Source organism: Electrona antarctica (genome assembly GCF_951216825.1).
Source record: "Electrona antarctica genome assembly, chromosome: 24".
Lineage (NCBI taxonomy): Eukaryota > Metazoa > Chordata > Actinopteri > Myctophiformes > Myctophidae > Electrona > Electrona antarctica.
The window spans coordinates 27,357,791-27,376,549 of NC_136803.1; the positions used below are offsets into that span (position 1 = coordinate 27,357,791).

Here is an 18,759-nt window from a genome sequence, read left to right on the forward strand (position 1 = left end):
TGAAGTGAGGCTCTGAGGGAACATGGACATGAAGTGAGGCTCTGAGGGGACATAGGACACGAAGTGAGGCTCTGAGGGACCATGGACACGAAGTGAGGCTCTGAGGGGACATGGACACGAAGTGAGGCTCTGAGGGACCATGGACACGAAGTGAGGCTCTGAGGGAACATGGACACGAAGTGAGGCTCTGAGGGAACATGGACACGAAGTGAGGCTCTGAGGGGACATAAGACACGAAGTGAGGCTCTGAGGGGACATAAGACACGAAGTGAGGCTCTGAGGGAACATGGACACGAAGTGAGGCTCTGAGGGAACATGGACACGAAGTGAGGCTCTGAGGGAACATGGACACGAAGTGAGGCTCTGAGAGGCTCTGAGGGAACATGGACACGAAGTGAGGCTCTGAGAGGCTCTGAGGGAACATGGACACGAAGTGAGGCTCTGAGGGGACATAAGACACGAAGTGAGGCTCTGAGGGAACATGGACACGAAGTGAGGCTCTGAGGGAACATGGACACGAAGTGAGGCTCTGAGGGGACATAAGACACGAAGTGAGGCTCTGAGGGAACATGGACACGAAGTGAGGCTCTGAGGGAACATGGACACGAAGTGAGGCTCTGAGGGAACATGGACACGAAGTGAGGCTCTGAGGGGACATGGACACGAAGTGAGGCTCTGAGGGGACATGGACACGAAGTGAGGCTCTGAGGGGACATGGACACGAAGTGAGGCTCTGAGGGGACATGGACACGAAGTGAGGCTCTGAGGGGACATGGACACGCAGTGAGGCTCTGAGAGGCTCTGAGGGAACATGGACACGAAGTGAGGCTCTGAGGGAACATGGACACGAAGTGAGGCTCTGAGAGGCTCTGAGGGAACATGGACACGAAGTGAGGCTCTGAGGGAACATGGACACGAAGTGAGGCTCTGAGGGAACATGGACACGAAGTGAGGCTCTGAGGGAACATGGACACGAAGTGAGGCTCTGAGGGGACATGGACACGAAGTGAGGCTCTGAGGGAACATGGACACGAAGTGAGGCTCTGAGGGAACATGGACACGAAGTGAGGCTCTGAGGGAACATGGACACGAAGTGAGGCTCTGAGGGGACATGGACACGAAGTGAGGCTCTGAGGGAACATGGACACGAAGTGAGGCTCTGAGGGAACATGGACACGAAGTGAGGCTCTGAGGGACCATGGACACGAAGTGAGGCTCTGAGGGGACATGGACACGCAGTGAGGCTCTGAGGGAACATGGACACGAAGTGAGGCTCTGAGGGAACATGGACACGAAGTGAGGCTCTGAGGGGACATGGACACGAAGTGAGGCTCTGAGGGGACATGGACACGAAGTGAGGCTCTGAGGGGACATGGACACGAAGTGAGGCTCTGACTAGGGCATTCACTTCTAGTCTTTTCTTCTTTTTATTTATTTTTTAATAAATATTTGTACATTTAAAAACTGTGTACATTGGTGACTATAACTACAAAAAATAAAACTGTCAGGATGTAGAAGACATTTTTAGAATCTGATCTCAGGTCAAAATGGGTTAAGACAAATCGTGTCAAAATCCAAAAAAGCAAACAAATGCGATTAAAGGGGAAAACCACCCATTTTCAACATTTTACTATGTCATTAATATACCTTAGAGCTGTTGTGTGGAATAATAAAAAAAGTCCCCCCATTCTGTGTTACTGTTAAGTATGAAAAAAATCATTAACATGGTGAAATGCATCTTGATGACATCATCAAGATGTATTTCACCATGTTAATGATTTTTTTCAGACCTCTAGTTCTAGGAAACACAGAATCGGGGGGACTTTTTTATTATTTCCACACAACAGCTCTAAGGTATATTAATGACATAGTAAAATGTTGAAAATTATATGCTAGATACAAGCAGACTTTTAGCTAGTCCAACAATTTGTAGTCCTTGCACTCACATCTTATGGACATCATCTAAATGCTGTCAAATATCAAAGCAATTGTTTTACAATTGAGATGGCATATGCAAGTGGTTGGCATTTCAGTATTTTATTATCCATGTACCATGTGTCAAAGAAACATCCAATTTCTAAAATAATAACAGTGTTGGTGGTTTCATTAATCATGATGACATCTCTCGGTCGCGTCAACGTGTTGTTATATTGAGATAAGGCAAAACGGTCAATTTTAATAGCTCTGTTGATACGGTAATGTACGTGTTGCTGTTATTGTGTTTTTCATAAATTAATGGTGCAGTAAGACATTTTCTTTTGTTAAGCGATTCAGGACGGGAACCCCTTTTGGTGTTTTAACCATTATTTTAAACTTTAGCTGTTGAAAAATAGCAGATCTACAAGCTCATAGCGCGGCACCGAGTGTCACGCTACAAGCTTGTAGATCTGCTAAATCATGAAAATGTGGCGCAAATCTTTCAATATACTGTAGATTCTTTCAGAGCGAACATTTTTAATTAAAAACTTTGCTTCCCTGGAACAACATATTTTCAGATGGGGGTCAGCGGCCAAATACAGATAATTCTGGGGGTCCTTGACATGAAATAGGTTGAGAACCAATGACATAGAAACATGAGGTTTTTCAGAAAACTGTTTAGAAAGCATTTTTAGAATCAGTTCTCAGGTCTAAATGAGTTAACATAAGTGTTATATATAAGCTGTATATTCTGAACACGACCAATCAGGGGAGAGAACTCATACGGGATACAAGATAAACAAGGGAATTGTAAAGTGATGACACAGAGCAATGAGCAGACAAAATTGAAACTGGAACACTATAATATGAGGCTGATAAGGATACTAAGGCACTCTCCCCTGATGGGATGAAATTGGCAACCATCCTAAAAATGTATTTTCCGTTGGAGTGACCTCTGTTATTGAACAATCTACACAGCGATGATTACTATATGAATATAGAGCTTTGACCTTTTTCTGCAAAAAAGTTTTAACCAAAAGATATGACCTTTAATGCTATTGGTCAGCCTTTAAATACTTTAAGCCACTTGCTGACCGGCTGTCAAGCATTGAGCAATTTATTTTATCGGGCTTTATATGTGACCCTATACCATTAACATCAACATTTCAAATTTTCATGTCAAACTAGGAGGTTTTCATGATTCTGGATCCATTCTCAGCATTCGTTTTGGCCGTTCTTAGCCCAAGGAGTGTTTTTTGCGCAAAACTAATGCTCGAAACGGATTCAGAATCATGAAAACCCTCTAGTTTGACATGTCACATGCTACTTAAAGCATAATGACATTTTGATCTTTTTTGACATTTTATAAATGAAAATATATTACCACAAAAAATTGCTCAATGCTGACAGCCGGTCAGCAAATGGATTCATGAATGTATGTATGTATATATAGACAATATTTTAGGCCAATGAAAAAAGACTATATACCAAATTTCGCACTTAACCCATTTTGGTGTTAGCATTATGTTATGCTTTAGCTATTGAAAAATAGCAGATCTACAAGCTCATAGCGCGGCACCGAGTGGCGCGCTACGAGCTTGTAGGTCTGCTATTTTTGAAAAATCGAAGAACCACTGACATAGAAACATAGCTTTTTCAGAAAACTGTCAGGATTTAGAAGACATTTTTTAGAATCTGATCTCAGATCAAAATGGGTTAAAAACAAAAGAAGCCTGCCTGCCAGACAACTGTGCCTTTCCTGTGTTTCAACATTGCTGTTGTCACCGCTATGCCCCCATGACTTTCACTCCGGGGATCAATGAAGGTTTATCGTATCTTATCTGGCATGGTCCTTGTTGCTACTAAGCCCCACCCTTGGTCAGTGGAAGGTGTAAGACAACCACATCTTTTCACTTCACTTCTTTTCACTTTGACATTAACCCATTTTGGCCTAGCCTGGAACTCACCTATGCTTTTTATGGCATAGGCAGCTCCCGGCAGGATCCGCCCCGGCAGAAACTATGCGCAGCTGCTAGACATGAGACTAATCAATTAGAGCGACAGAGAGTGAGAGGAGTGTGTGTGTGTGTATACGTGTGCGTGTGTGTCAATTTAACAAAGGTGCAGACGATCAGAAATCAGCAGAGAGTGAGTGATGTTTGGCGAATTGAAGTGGACTCGGACCCAGACTTTCTTTTTCTCCCTGGAAATAAAAACGTCTGGGTTTCCGAGGCTAATTTTGGCCTGACGTCGAAATTTAAAAAATGTCTTCTAAATCCTGACAGTTTTCTTGAAATACCTATGTTTCTGTAATGGTGCTCAATATTTCATGTCAAGGAACCCTAGATCAATCTTCATACTCCACACTGATGAAGGCTGGATAGCCGAAACGTTTGTCCTTGGTTTAAAAGAAACTTTTGAACCACGGTCTTGGTGTGTGCGACCCATCGCCTTTATTTTGATATGTCAAGGAACCCAACATTTTTATGTAAGAGGCCGCTGAACCCCCATCTAAAAATATGTTGTTCCAGCAGGGACCCCCCCCAGAAGCAAAGATTTGAGTTAAAAACGTTCGTTCTGAAAAAATATATATTTGCGCCACATTTTCACGATTATTCCAAAAATAGCAGACCTACAAGCTCGTAGCGCGCCACTCGGTGGCACGCTATGAGCTTGTAGATCTGCTATTTTTCAATAGCTACATTATAACAATGTTTAAAACACCCAAAAAGGGGTTCCCGCCCAAAATGGGTTAAAGGGGGGAGTTTTCCTCAGGAGAGCGTGGCGCGTGAGGAACAAACTCTCCCTCCCAGCTCCGCAACCCTGCCCAACAGGCTCCCAAGCAGACCTCCCCGGGCAGCCAATACCAATGCCAAGAATTATGTCAAATTTGTTTGTGTTGTTTTGTCCAAAGACAGAACTTTGTATTCATCACTTGCAAAAGCAATAAGAGCACATTCAAGGCAAGCTCCCCAAAATATGAAACCGACTGATTTTGGTGACCCTTATAACCTTTCCTCAAGTGCCACCCTTAGATCACACTATCCACTTGCACAAAATAATTGTGACTAAATTTGACTGAGGGACTGCCATTAGATATTTTTGAATATATAGCTTCAAATTGACATATTGGTTGTTCACTTTGACCCACCAGTTTTGGAGATATGGCTTATAGAGTAATGTCTTGCAGAAAACAGCGAGTTGAGAAAACAGGCTTGAAAGGTTCACTTCTGTGGTCTCTAACATTACACCTACTGTATATAGCTACATGTTTAAGCATTTACATGTTGATTTCAGCTCTGACACTTATTTCAGACATGCTCTAGTATGTGAAGAGTCTGCCTGTGCTATTAACTCATTTTGGATAAAATTTAAAAAAAGTTTTTCTCCTCTGGTGAAAAGCTGGAGTTTGCGCGATGGCAGCCCCTGGGTCAAAACTGGTCACATATATCTAATGGGTAGAATGCTATGAAACTTTTTGAGTGCATTCATGCACCCGGAGGATAATGAATTGCATTTTTATAATGAATTGCATTTTTATAGCGCTTTTCCGAGTGCTCAAAGCCCTTTACAGTGGTTCATTCATTCATACTTTGGGAGGCGAACAGTCGACGCCTGCGTCCTCACTTCCCACACCAATGGTGGCAAGTTAACACCAACTCATTGGAGGCAATGTAGGGTTCAGTGTCTTCTCCTGTCCACACATGTGGACAGGGGGAGCCGGGATACGAACCGCCGACCCAGGGATCATTGGACGACCAGCTCTACCTCCTGAGCCACACAGCCGCCCCAGGATGAACTCTAACCATTTTGATTAATCCTTTTTGGGCGGGAACCCCTTTTGGTGTTTAAGCATTATGTTATACTTTAGCTATTGAAAAATAGCAGATCTACAAGCTCATAGCGCGGCACCGAGTGCCGCGCTATGAACTTGTAGATCTGCTATTTTTGAAAAATCGTGAAAATGTGCCTGAAATCTTTGAATATATATTGTTACAGAGCGAGTTTTTAACTCAAATATTTGCTACTGGGAGGGTCCCTGGAACAACATTATTTTCAGATGCGGGTCGGCGGCCAATGTCATATATTTGGGGTCCTTGACATGAATATGTTTGAGAACGACTGACATAGAAACATGTGTTTTTCAGAAAACTGTCAGGATTTAGAAGACATTTTAAAAAATTCGACCTAAATTCGGCCTAAATGGGTTAACTGCCCCCGTGGCCTTTCCTCTCAGCAAGACACTTTGAATCATTTTTTGTAGCTTTGTAACTGCACTTTAAAGCTTTTCGGGGGCGCTAAGGACAGCGATGTCAGTCGGTCCAAACCACTTTGGTCTGGGCTCAGGTGCGAGGAGCAGCAGGGTCCGCTAGCGGGGGGGGGCGTTGGGGAGGCATTGAGAGTAATTTACCGTAGAGCCATTTGGAGTTATATTGGACCGTGCGCAGCGGTGGCATGTTCCCCAGGCTTCGGTAGATGATGGGGTCACGGCTGGAGAAGTCGGTGACCGTGGACGCGTACAGCTCGCCTTTCTCCGTCATCATGGCGGTGGAATTGTGCCGCGGATCGAACGGGCACCGCGCCAGGCCGTTCTCTGTCTCCAACACCCGGCTAATGTTGCCAATCTATATGAGAGAGAGAGAGAGAGAGAGAGAGAGAGGGAGAGAGAGAATGCAGATCAATAGCAGTTGAATAAAGGAGGGATGGAGATAACAATGAACTACGGAAAAGAAAGAAGTGAAAGGCCTGTAATTTACCCCATTTTGGGCGGGAACCCCTTTTGGTGTTTGCATTATGTTATAATATAGCTATTGAAAAATAGCAGATCTACAAGCTCGTAGCGCGCCACCGAGTGCTGCACTACGAGCTTGTAGGTCTGATTCTTTTTTTAATCGTGAAAATGTGGCGCAAATCTTTGAATATATATTTCAGAGCGAACATTTTTAACTAAAATATTTGCTTCTGGGGGGTCCCTGGAACTACATATTTTGAGATGGGGATGTCCGTGGCCCAATAGAGATAATTCTGGGGGTCCTTGACATGAAAAAGGTTGAGCACCACTGACATAGAAACATAGGTTTTTCAGAAAACTGTCAGGATGTAGAAGACATTTTTAGAATCTGATCTCAGGTCAAAATGGGCTAATGATCAGGTTTTTGGATGGCATCTTTGATCAGATAATGGTCCTATTTGCGTTCCTTCTCCTCTTGTACAAAACGATGCTTCCTTTAGTTGCGAGGAAACCTTGAGAGAGACGGAGGCACTTAGAGAGACTACCCAATGTTCTGTCTGCGAGTTTCACACAGGCAATCGTTTCCCTCCATTTACGTCTTATCGCCCAGAGCCGGCGGCAGAGAGAGGGAGAGGGAGAGGGAGAGAGAGAGAGAGCGAGAGAGAAAGAGAGAGAGAGAGAGAGAGAGAGAGAGAGAGAGAGAGGAGAGAGAGAGAGAGAGGGAGAGAGGGAGAGAGGAGAGGCATTGCAATAATGAGGCGTTTTCCACCTGCCCACTCATGGTTGGGGCATTATTCCCCACCTCTATTAAGAAAGCCCTGCAGAAAGATAATGCTACTTGTTTTAGTTTTCCTATAAAACAATTCTTAAGTTTGAAGTGAAAGGATGGATGTTTCTTTCTTTCTTCTAAGGAATAAAACATTATAAATGTATAATATCTTCACAGAGGACTCTTACTTTTGCACCAATGTTGTTTTTCCAGCTAGTTTCTCTGGCCTCTAACGAAACACTACACATTTACTACTTGATTTTGAGGGTCGCTAGGCCTCCTATAACCAGCTATTAGGGTAAACTTCGTCCTACACAAACGTTAAATTCCCATTGACAATGAATGGACAATTTTACGTCATAGTGTATATGAGCAAATAGACATGTTACGTCATGATGACAAATTCCCCATAAGAGCCGCCCGTCACTTCACACTGATTTTTTTACTTTTTAGACTGACCACACCTCCAATTCATCCATCTATTCAGACCTGTCCATTCAGCTGTGCGTTGAAAGGGGGCAGGGGAGGAGTTTGTGGGCATCTTTTATAATCTACGCCCACTTCCCCTTGTGATTTGACAAACACTTGATTTCCCGAGTCATTCATCATGTTCTTGTATTGAATACACTTTGTGAAGAGAAAGGGTGGGGGAGGGGGGGGAGAGGATCATGTGAGAAAACAGTGTTACTTCGTTTCTGGCCAATGAAATTGAGAGCTGCCTTGGTGGCAAGAGTGCAAGGGGGAAAGTCGCAGGTCCCCCACTTGGAAGAAGAACAAAATGACTTCTTCCCCCCCCCACCCTAACATGATTTTGGTATGTAGTTTTTTATCCAAAAGTGGAAAACAAACAACTAGATTAGCCTATTGTTCCATGCCCCTTTAAGCCATTGAGACCTGAGTGAGACCAGATTCTACAAATGTCTCCTAAATCATGACAGTTTTCTGAAAGAACTATGTTTCTATATGTCATTGCTTCTGAAACTATTTCATGTCAAGGACCCCAAAAAATGATATGTAATTGGCAGCCGACCCCCATCTGAAAATATGTTGTTCCAGGGATATATTCAAAGACTTGCACAAATTTTCACGATTTAAAAAAAGAATAGCAAATCTACAAGTCGGTGCCACGCTATGACCTTGTAGATCTGCTATTTTTCCAACAGCTAAAGTTTAACCCATTCTGAACAGGAACCCCTTTTGGTGTTTTAACTAAGCATTATGTTATACTTTAGCTATTGAAAAATAGCAGATCTACAAGCTCATAGCGCACCACCAAGTGGCGCGCTACGAGCTTGTAGGTCTGCTATTGTTGATTTTTTTTTAGATACGGCACAAGCGTTTTTTTTCAACGTCAGGCCTAAATGGGTTAAAATAATGGTTAAAGTGGTTAAAAGCAACAGACCTGTCTGGTGGTGCAGACCGGGGTGAAGGCGTTGGTCCCGCAGGTGAACAGCTTCTGGCCGCTGATCAACAGGACGCGTATGTAGTTCTGACAGTCCTCCTGTGGCCGTGAAACAATGGAAGTCAGCACATTACTCACTCCCCCCATGACGTAAGATACTGCAATATCCCTTATATACTGTATACTGGGACGTACAGCACATACAGTAGTAGTGAATCTTAAGTGTGCGTGTGTGTGTGTGCGTGTGTGTGTGTGTGTGTGTGTGCGTGTGTGCGTGCGTGCGTGCGTGCGTGCGTGCGTGCGTGCGTGCGTGCGTGCGTGCGTGCGTGCGTGCGTGCGTGCGTGCGTGCATGCGTGCGTGCGTATAGCAGTTTGAAAGTACACTAAACTAGAGGTTAGGATTAAAGGACCACTTCACCACTTTTCAACCTATCTTCGTAAACACAAACAATATTTGTTTGATAAAATATTTATATTTTTATTACGATGGCTTCCATTTTCGCATTGCAACTTTTCAGGAATAGAAAGCCTGCAGTTTCTATTAGAATGGATTCCCCATCAGGTGGACGGGTTTCTGAACTGCCCACAGCCCTCCTATGAGACACAGACTGAGTAGAAAAAATGTGTGCTGTTTTATCATGAACATTAGTGAGGACCAATTATATGATAGGTTGAAAAGTGGTGAAGTGGTCCTTTAACTCAGGGGGAGGCAACCTTAGGCACCAGTGCCAACATTGGCACAAAGGAGGGTGATCACTGGCACACTGGCAAGTGTGTGAGAGAGAATTTTGGGTTTTAAATAAACTATTTAAAAAAATGAGCCAAATCCCTCACATGTGTGTGTAAATTACATCCTGCATTATACATTCATTAAAACTGAACTCTGTTATTGCCCTGAGTATAATGATCATAACATGAAAGAAAATATTTAAAAAGAAGGAAAAACTTTATATTTGTGGACAAGCAAAATATGTTGGAATTTTTCACGTGGTGTCATTAAAATTAATTAATGTTGATATGGCACACTGACGATCTAGAAAACACAAACATGGCACTTAAAAAAGGTTGCAGACCCCTGCTTTAACTCACAGTGAATTCAGTCACTTCAGTAGGAAATAATTTGCTGAAAGGTTTAAGTACAGTATACCTAGACTTGGGCTAGTTATCCATTCCTCTGTACCAGTTAGTTGTAGTTGTGTGTACAATGTATACATTAGCTTGCTGAAGTGAAAAACCAACAGAACTCCAGAATCCCCATATGGACCATCATTGGAGAAAACAAAGCCTCTGGGAGTTGTAGTTTTGAACAGGATTAGATTGAAAGCATCCCCCCCCCCCCACACCCTCCTACCCTGTATTCTACGGCAAAAAAAACAACCTACCTCAGTTTTCCCTTTGGCCTGACACAAGCCTTTGGTGAAGTCGCTAGGGCTCCATTCTGTCGCCTGCATGGGAATGAGAGCGAAATCACAGTCAACCTTCAAATGTTTTAACCCATTTTGGGCGGGAACCCCTTTTGGTGTTAGCATTATGTTATGCTTTAGCTATTAAAAAATAGCAGATCTACAAGCTCGTAGCGCTACGAGCTTGTAGATCTGCTATTTTTGAAAAATCAAAGAGCGACTGACATAGAAACATAGCTTTTTCAGAAAACTGTCAGGATGTAGAAGACATTTTTAGAATCTGATCTCAGGTCAAAATGTTTTAAATTGGTTGACATTTGAACAAGGTAATATCACTCGGTAGATATATCTGAAGGACATGATATGGCACTTTAGAATAATGTGTAACCACGTAAAGCACAAAGCAATCATAATCCCAAATCCCCAGTTTGAATATAGAAGGCAGTGAACAACAAAGGCAACGTGGAGACTTTGTGCTCACAGCCGGCTTATATCCCTGTAAGCACATGAGGGGGATTTAACAAGAAATGCCTGTGAGTTTGGGTGGAAAATAAGAAAATTCACAGCTACAGTATACTGGATGAACGGTGTTTTCACAAGACAATGTCATCCGTTTAGTTTAGTTGTCACACACGGCATCTTTTTTAAACTTAAAACTTGTTTTAAATGCAGTGTTTTTCACCAGAGCAAAATCGACATGGCTTTACTAATTTACTAATTTGCACGTTATAAATGGTAAATGGTGCATTTATATAGCGCCTTTATCCAAGGCGCTTTACATAGATTGTGCATTACATTTACCCATTCACACACACATTCATACACCGATGGCGGCGGAAGCCATGCAAGGTACCAACCAGCACATCGGGAGCAATTTGGGGTTCAGTGTCTTGCCCAAGGACACTTCGACATGTAGACAGGAGGAGCCGGGATTCGAACCGCCGACCCAGGGATCATTGGACGACCTGCTCTACCTCCTGAGCCACAGCCGCCCCACGTTATCTGGTTACACCACTTGAAAGAGTCCAACATCATAAAATAAATATCTGGGGGTATGGATGGATCGATGATAAATAGTAATACACCTTCAAGTTCCACATTGAGAACCTGATCAAAACAGTATAAGCTTCGTTGACCTGCAGGTCCAAAGGGTCTATAACTCTATATGCTTGGCCTCCTCCTATTACAGCAAATATCAAGCGAAGAATTGCTTGTAGAGCTGAAAATTCGCCTATTATGATGTGTCCAGCCAAGAATAGGGACTCGAAAGGTTCAAACGCATGGGGCCTCGGTATACTGTAAGGCGTCAAGGATTAAGATATCACGCCAGTGACATATATACAGTATATTATATTGGATTGCAGGGGAAAAGACAGCAATGTCATTATTCATAGTATAGCAGCCCTGTGGGCGTACTGTAAAGCTGCAGGGGGATTTATGGAGCGTGTTCTTTTAACCCATTTTGGGCGGGAACCCCTTTTGGTAAATGGTAAATGGTAAATGGTGCATTTATATAGGGCCTTTTATCCAAGGCGCTTTACATAGATTGTGCATCAATTCACCCATTCACACACACATTCATACACCGATGGCGGCAGAAACCATGCAAGGCACTAGCCAGCACATCGGGAGCAATTTGGGGTTCAGTGTCTTGCTCAAGGACACTTCGACACTAACTCTGGGGGAGCCCGGGTTCGAACAGGCAACCTTGCGGTTGCGATCCAGCCACTCTACCTACAAGCTCATAGCGCGCCACCGAGTGGCGCGCTACGAGCTTGTATGTCTGCTATTTTTGAAAAATCGTGAAAATGTGCCTGAAATCTTTGAATATATGTTCTTTCAGAGCGAGTTTTTAACTCAAATCTTTGCTACTGAGAGGGTCCCTGGAACAACATATTTTCAAATGGGGGTCGGCGGCCAATGTCATATGGGGTTCCTTGACATGAATATGTTTGAGAACAACTGACACAGAAACATGGGTTTTTTAAAAAACTGTCAGGATTTAGAAGACTTATTTTTTCGACGTCAGGCCTAAATGGGTTAAGTTTTGCTGGCACAGCTCGGTATTCCGTTCATTCCATGCCGTCCTTCCTGTGTGTGCCGCATGTTGCTGCACAGCTGCTGCAGAGGTCTATTAACATGCACAGTGGGACTCATAAACGCCTCCGCGCGGCGCAGTCCCCACCGCCGCACGGTGAAATACGGCCGAGTGGCGACACAATAACGATTTCGCCCACTGAGATCATAAAACGGGGTCATCGTTTCGTTGCGAAGAAAAACTAAAGAAAGAAAAAAATCAAGTGGGGAAATCTGGATCAGCGAAGAGAGAGCACTTCAACATACATAGAACGGTGGGGGGTGGGGTGGGGGGTGGGAATCGCCATTATGGGAGAGCAGAGCGATCCAAAATGCAGGACAAGCGCTACAGTTCTTTTCCCTTTTTACCTCCATTATGATGAATTCCTGTTCTGTTCTTTGTCTATATAGAAGTGTCTATTTGTACGTCTCTAAATGTTTTGATGAATTGAACATGGTGGACCCTGTTGTAAACAAGTGTAATGCTTAATTGGGTCGTCCACTCACAGTTAACAGCCTTTGTATTGAGTTTGTGCTCGAAATGTACTGTAATTCTGCAAACTGTTAATAAATATTTCAATCAATCAAAAAAACAGAACCAGAAAACCGTGACAATGTAGAACCGCATCATCTTTACTTCAGAAGAGCCATTTATTTGGACTCAATGTGATGCAAACCTGGGCAAAGTGACAGTAACGTGGAGGGGGGAGGGAAATTTTGAAACATCTAAAAGTATATGATTAACAACTACCTTTATCTGAGCAGAACTAATATAATGCCTTTGGTCCTTAACCCATTTAGACCTGAGGACGATTCTTCTAAATCCTGACAGTTTTCTGAAAAACTCCATGTTTCTGTGTCAGTGGTTCTCAAACTATTTAATGTCAAGGACCCCTAGAATTATATGTATTTGGCCGCCGACCCCCATCTGAAAATATGTTGTTCCAGGGACCCCCCGTCCAGAAGCAAAGATATGAGTTAAAAAAACGTTCGCTCTGAAAGTATATATATATATTCAAAGATTTGCGCCACATTTTCACGATTTTTCAAAAATAGCAGACCTACAAGCTCATAGCGCGGCACTCGGTGCCGCGCTATGAGCTTGTAGGTCTGCTATTTTTCAATGGCTAAAGTACAACATAATGCTTAAAACACCAAAAGGGTAACTTCCCGCCCAAAATGGGTTAATGCTGGCACAGTACTGAATCTGAACCCGTCTCCAGTCGAGTCCAGTAATAAGTGCTAATGGAAGTGATGCTCTGTGCTGCTTGGTGCTAATGACCAAATATGGTCATTATGAAAGGCATCGAAGCTTGAAGAACTTGGTCGATTTATTCATTTCTCAGTGTGTGTGGGTATTTCTTCCAGTCATTTCTTTCATCCGCAGCTGAACCCCAAGTCGGGGGTTAGATGTATACACACATCAGCTCACCTGATTTAACGCAGCTGGTATTTGGTAACGCTATGGAAGATGCTAGCTGCCCATTGGTCATGATTAACTCTCATGATTGTGTACAGGTGGCTTGACGAGCCAGCTGTCAAACCAAAACCTAGAGGACTAGTGGCAATGTACTGTAGTGGCAAGATTTTCATGATTGGATGGCCTTTAAAGGACCACTTCACCACTTTTCAACCTATCTTCATATAATAGGTCCTCACTAATAATCATGATAAAATGGCACGATATTTATCTACTCAGTCTGTGTCTCATAGGAGGGCTGTGGGCAGTTTAGAAACCGTCCTCCAGTGACATCATCATTAGGCAGATATTTTTTTAAACAAGATTTTTTTACAAAAATGTTTAGATTTTCATTATCGTGAGAACGATGGCTTCCATTTTCGCATTGCAACTTTTCAGGACTAGAAAGCCTGCAGTTTCTATTAGCTTGTATTCCCCATCGATGATGTCACTGGAGGACGGTTTCTGAACTGCCCACAGCCCTCCTATGAGACACAGACTGAGTAGAAAAACATCGTGCCATTTTATCATGATTATTAGTGAGGACCTAGTATATGAAGATAGGTTGAAAAGTGGTGAAGTGGTCCTTTAAGCAATCATGGGGCCAATGGGATCGAGTCTAAGCCCTATACGCCTCGTTCAGGCCAACAAAAGTCGCTGAGACAAGCAGCCACCTGTAATTAAATGACATTCCATTTCTTGTTTTTGCCTGGTCATACGTTCTCTTTGTCAAGTCATACTCTCTGTGCCATGTCATACTCTCTACAATCACCAATATGTTAAAGGGATATTTCACTTTCAAACATATTTGAAAGCGAAATAATTCCGGACGGATGAAATGTTTGTCGGCATGCTTAAGGGCTTGATATACTTTTTTGTGTACATACAGTGTTTGTGGTCCGAAAATAGCAGATGTACAAGCTCACAACACGTTGCAGCATATGACACGTTGGGAGCTTGTAGATCTTTGGTGCACAACAAACACCCGCGGAGAACTCTGTGTACTGTGTATAGAGCGTCGTAGTCCCGCCCCCTACCATGGACCAGGAAATGAATCCCAATGCATTTTTCCCATAGACATTTCAAAAAGTATGTATTTAAAGACGGTTACGCCGCGGACAAAGCCAACTCGAGTCGTGACAACTCATGACAACACAAACAATATTTTGGACCAAACAAATAATTACAAAGAAGAAAAACAACAAAAAAGGTGTTGTAACCTGCCGTTCTTTTCTTCTTTCTAATTATTTGTTCGGCCCAAAAAATTGTGTTTGTTGTCATGATTTGTCACGACTCGAGTTGGCTTTGTCCACGGCGTAAACGTCTTTAAATAAATACTTTCTGAAATGACTATGAGGAAAATGAACAGAGAATCATTTCCTGGTCCAGGGTAGGGGGCGGGACTGCGACGCTCTATAGCCCAGACTTTACTCTAATCAGTGGTGGTCTGAGAGTGGATAGGAAAAAGCTTTCGCACACCTAGAAATCAGGCGTAACTATGTACAGGTGCGTAGGCCAGTGGACACCAATGAAAGGAATGAAAATACACCCGCACACTGTGTATCTGCGTGTGTGTGTGTGTGTGTGTGTGTGTGTGTGTGTGTGTGAGCGAGCTTTCGCACACCTAGAAATCAGGCGTAACTATGTACAGGTGCGTAGGCCAGTGGACACCAATGAAAGGAATGAAAATACACCCGCACACTGTGTATCTGCGTGTGTGTGTGTGTGTGTGTGTGTGTGTGTGTGTGTGTGAGCGAGCTTTCGCACACCTAGAAATCAGGCGTAACTATGTACAGGTGCGTAGGCCAGTGGACACCAATGAAAGGAATGAAAATACACCCGCACACTGTGTATCTGCTCGAGTATTTTCTTTTAAAAATGCAACGTTTCGGGTCCCTTCGGACCTTCTTCAGGTCTGAGAGTGTACAAATTGACCCAGATGGATCCGTTTGTACACTCTGAGAGAGTACAAATTAACGCATTTTGGGCGGGAACCCCTTTTGGTGTTAGCATTATGTTATGCTTTAGCTATTGAAAAATAGCAGATCTACAAGCTCATAGCGTGCCACCGAGTGGCGCGCTACGAGCTTGTAGGTCTGCTATTTTTGAAAAATCGAAGAACCACTGACATAGAAACATAGCTTTTTCAGAAAACTGTCAGGATCTAGAAGACATTTTTAGAATCTGATCTCAGGTCAGAATGGGTTAAAAACGTTGGAGAACCACACTGACTGCTCTACATAAAGCATTGCAACCTATTTGCATTTTTACTTTGCTCCACAATGCCCCAATGCCCTGTTTGTTTGTTTGTTTGTTTGTTTGATTTTTTACAGTTGTTTAGTTGCATCTCTGAGTCTTGTTACTTATAATTGTATGCTTGTTCAGTGAATTCAGCCCGGGTACAACAATGCATACTGCTCTGTCTGATGTTTGTCTGATTTAAAAAAAAGAGAACTAATCCTGAAACTTCAGGATGGAACTAAAAGAAAGTTCCAATTACGCTATTCCGTGGTTTCCCCGACAACCGTGAACAAAAAGGAATATAGGCCTTGTTTGTAAGGACCCAGTTTTGCGAGGCTAAAAATGAATGGCGGAAAAAGTGAAAACGCCAATTTCTACTGTTGTGTCACAACAATGGGCTACCGTGCACCGTCGCGAGCAGTTGATTAAACAGGGGGTCAGCCCGTGGACGCGTCTTTAAGGGTCAGCCCCCCCCCCCCCCCCCCCCCCGCTGTGATTGGAGACAAATTGCTTTCAAAAAGTCCTCAATGCGAGAAACCGTGGCGATGGAGCCCCTCCCCCTGCCAAGGATGTTCTATTCACACAAACACTGATGGATGGACAGTGGTGGAAGAAGAGCTCCAATACCTTTGACTTAAAAAAGTATTTACTTAAATACTTTAACCCATTTAGGCCTTTGACGATTTTTCAAAAATAGCAGACCTACAAGCTCGTAGCGCGCCACTCGGTGGCGCGCTATGAACTTGTAGATCTGCTATTTTTCAATAGCTATAAAGTATAACATAATGCTTAGTTAAAAACCCCAAAAGGGGTTCCCGCCCAAAATGGGTTAACTTTCCCCTTCTAACCTGAATTTGAACCCCGGTTTGTGGGTGCTGACATTTTCTTTACCATTAATCTAGAGCCTGCCTGCTTGCTCAGGGGATAAATTGAATCTCTTGATGGTCTTAAGGGTCAAAATTAGTGTCAGATCCCTGGGTCTTGGTGAGACATGACCTTTGACACGATCTAAATGTATCCATAGAAGAGCAGGGAGACCAAATACAACCAACAATAGAGGGTATGCACATGACATCATCGTACCTGGAAGTTATGCGGGAACGCCCACTGAGTGGCAAAAAACTACTTTCTGGCCTTGACAGCCCATTCATCCAAACAGAAAAGTCCTGTCTGATTGCATTAAACAATGTTAAACTCACCAACATTGCAGCTGTACGAAAAGCTTGAATTATCCTCTATCTGCAAAGTTTTTGTTTCATAAAAATCCACCATAGAAACGTCATGAGCTACTTTCTGTCTACGTGAGCTACTTTTCAGAAATGCCCTGCATTTGATTGTCAGAGTTTGGAAGTGCTTGTTTTCAATAACACAACATTTTGCTGCCTCCTGCATTATTATGTGACATTTAGAAACAGGTGTTATGCAGGATGGTTGAGTGATTTCCAACGAGCTCTTCCAAACTCCAACACTCCATGCTGCACAATGTTTTGCCACTCAGTCTAGATGATGGGGGCGTGTCCTGATGGGAAAATCATGCATGTGCATACTCTCTATATTGTATAAGGTATGTATAATCTGTACTCTACTAAACAGATTGGACAAATGTACAAAAGTAATGGCATCAAAATATTTTTCAAGTACCAATAGTAAAAGTACCCATTATGAAGAAGTATTATATATAGCTGAAGTTGATTAATGTACGTTTTGTAATAATAATCTGCAATAACTTAAATACTTGTAGTGGAATAATAAGTATTTGCCACGGACATTTACTGGTAGTGGAGTGAAAGTATAAAGGATTGTAAAATGGAAAGAATCAAGGAAAGTAAAAGGACATCAGAATTGATCAGAATTGTACTCGGGTGAACGTTCCATCACTGTGGAAGAGCGCCGTGAGACTGAATTGACGAATATGTCCCCCGATGTAGAGAAGAGCAAATTAAATGTCTTGTAAAAACAGAAAAAAGGGGGGAGATTGGAATGACTGTTCTGTAGTTTAGCTTTATTTATTGCTTCGGGGGTTGACAGGCAATGTCCCGCTTGAAATCTACGTGAGACCCATGTTGATTATGGATATTTATTTTTATTTTTTATATATATATTCTTTTTTTTGGGGGGGCTTTTTGCCTTTATTGATAGATTAACAGTAGCTTGACAGGAAAGGGGGAGAGAGACGTGGAGGGGGGTAAGGACTCGAACCCGCAACACGCTGGATTACCATGCCTATAGGTGCCTGGACCGCTCGGCCGGCCCAGGCCATGGATAGACATATTTATGTGTTTAAGACTAAACTACCTGGATTCAAACCCTGGTCTCCCGCATGGCCCCTGGCCAAGGTCAAAGTCATACGATTTGTCACACGCGTTTTATTTGTTCTCCGCATTTGACCCATCTCTTGGAGCGGTGAGCCGCAGCCAAGGAGCGGTGAGCTGCAGCTGTGCCGTGCTCGGGAATCATTTGATTAGTAGATTTGACCCCCCAAACCAACCCTTTGATGCTGAGTGCCAAGCAGGGAGGCATTGGGTCCCATTTTTACAGTCTTTGGTGTGACCCAGCCGGGGATCGAACCCCGACCTCCCAGTTTCAGGGCGGACACTCTAACCACAAGGCCACTGTCTGGCCAAGGGGGGCATATTGGGCTTCTGGGCTACAGGCAGGGCTATTCTGCTCCGCGAGCATGGATTTATTTTCGGGTGTGCGTAAATGACGCCCCTATTAACTGTCTGTGTCACTCATGGGACGTCACCATTTTTTACCCAA

General features: G+C 43.3%; 1 protein-coding gene across 1 annotated transcript in view; it reads right to left on the minus strand.

Moving 5' to 3' along the window:
• LOC306917443 (semaphorin-5B-like) overlaps positions 1–18,759 on the minus strand; it is a 169,182-nt gene that overhangs the window by 81,617 nt on the left and 68,806 nt on the right. The window contains exons 6-8 of the mRNA XM_079495669.1: positions 10,203–10,265; positions 8,821–8,919; positions 6,329–6,542 (exon numbers count right to left, since the gene is read on the minus strand). Of these exons, the coding sequence (XP_079351795.1) occupies positions 6,329–6,542; positions 8,821–8,919; positions 10,203–10,265 (376 nt within the window). The remainder of the gene's footprint in view (positions 1–6,328; positions 6,543–8,820; positions 8,920–10,202; positions 10,266–18,759) is intronic.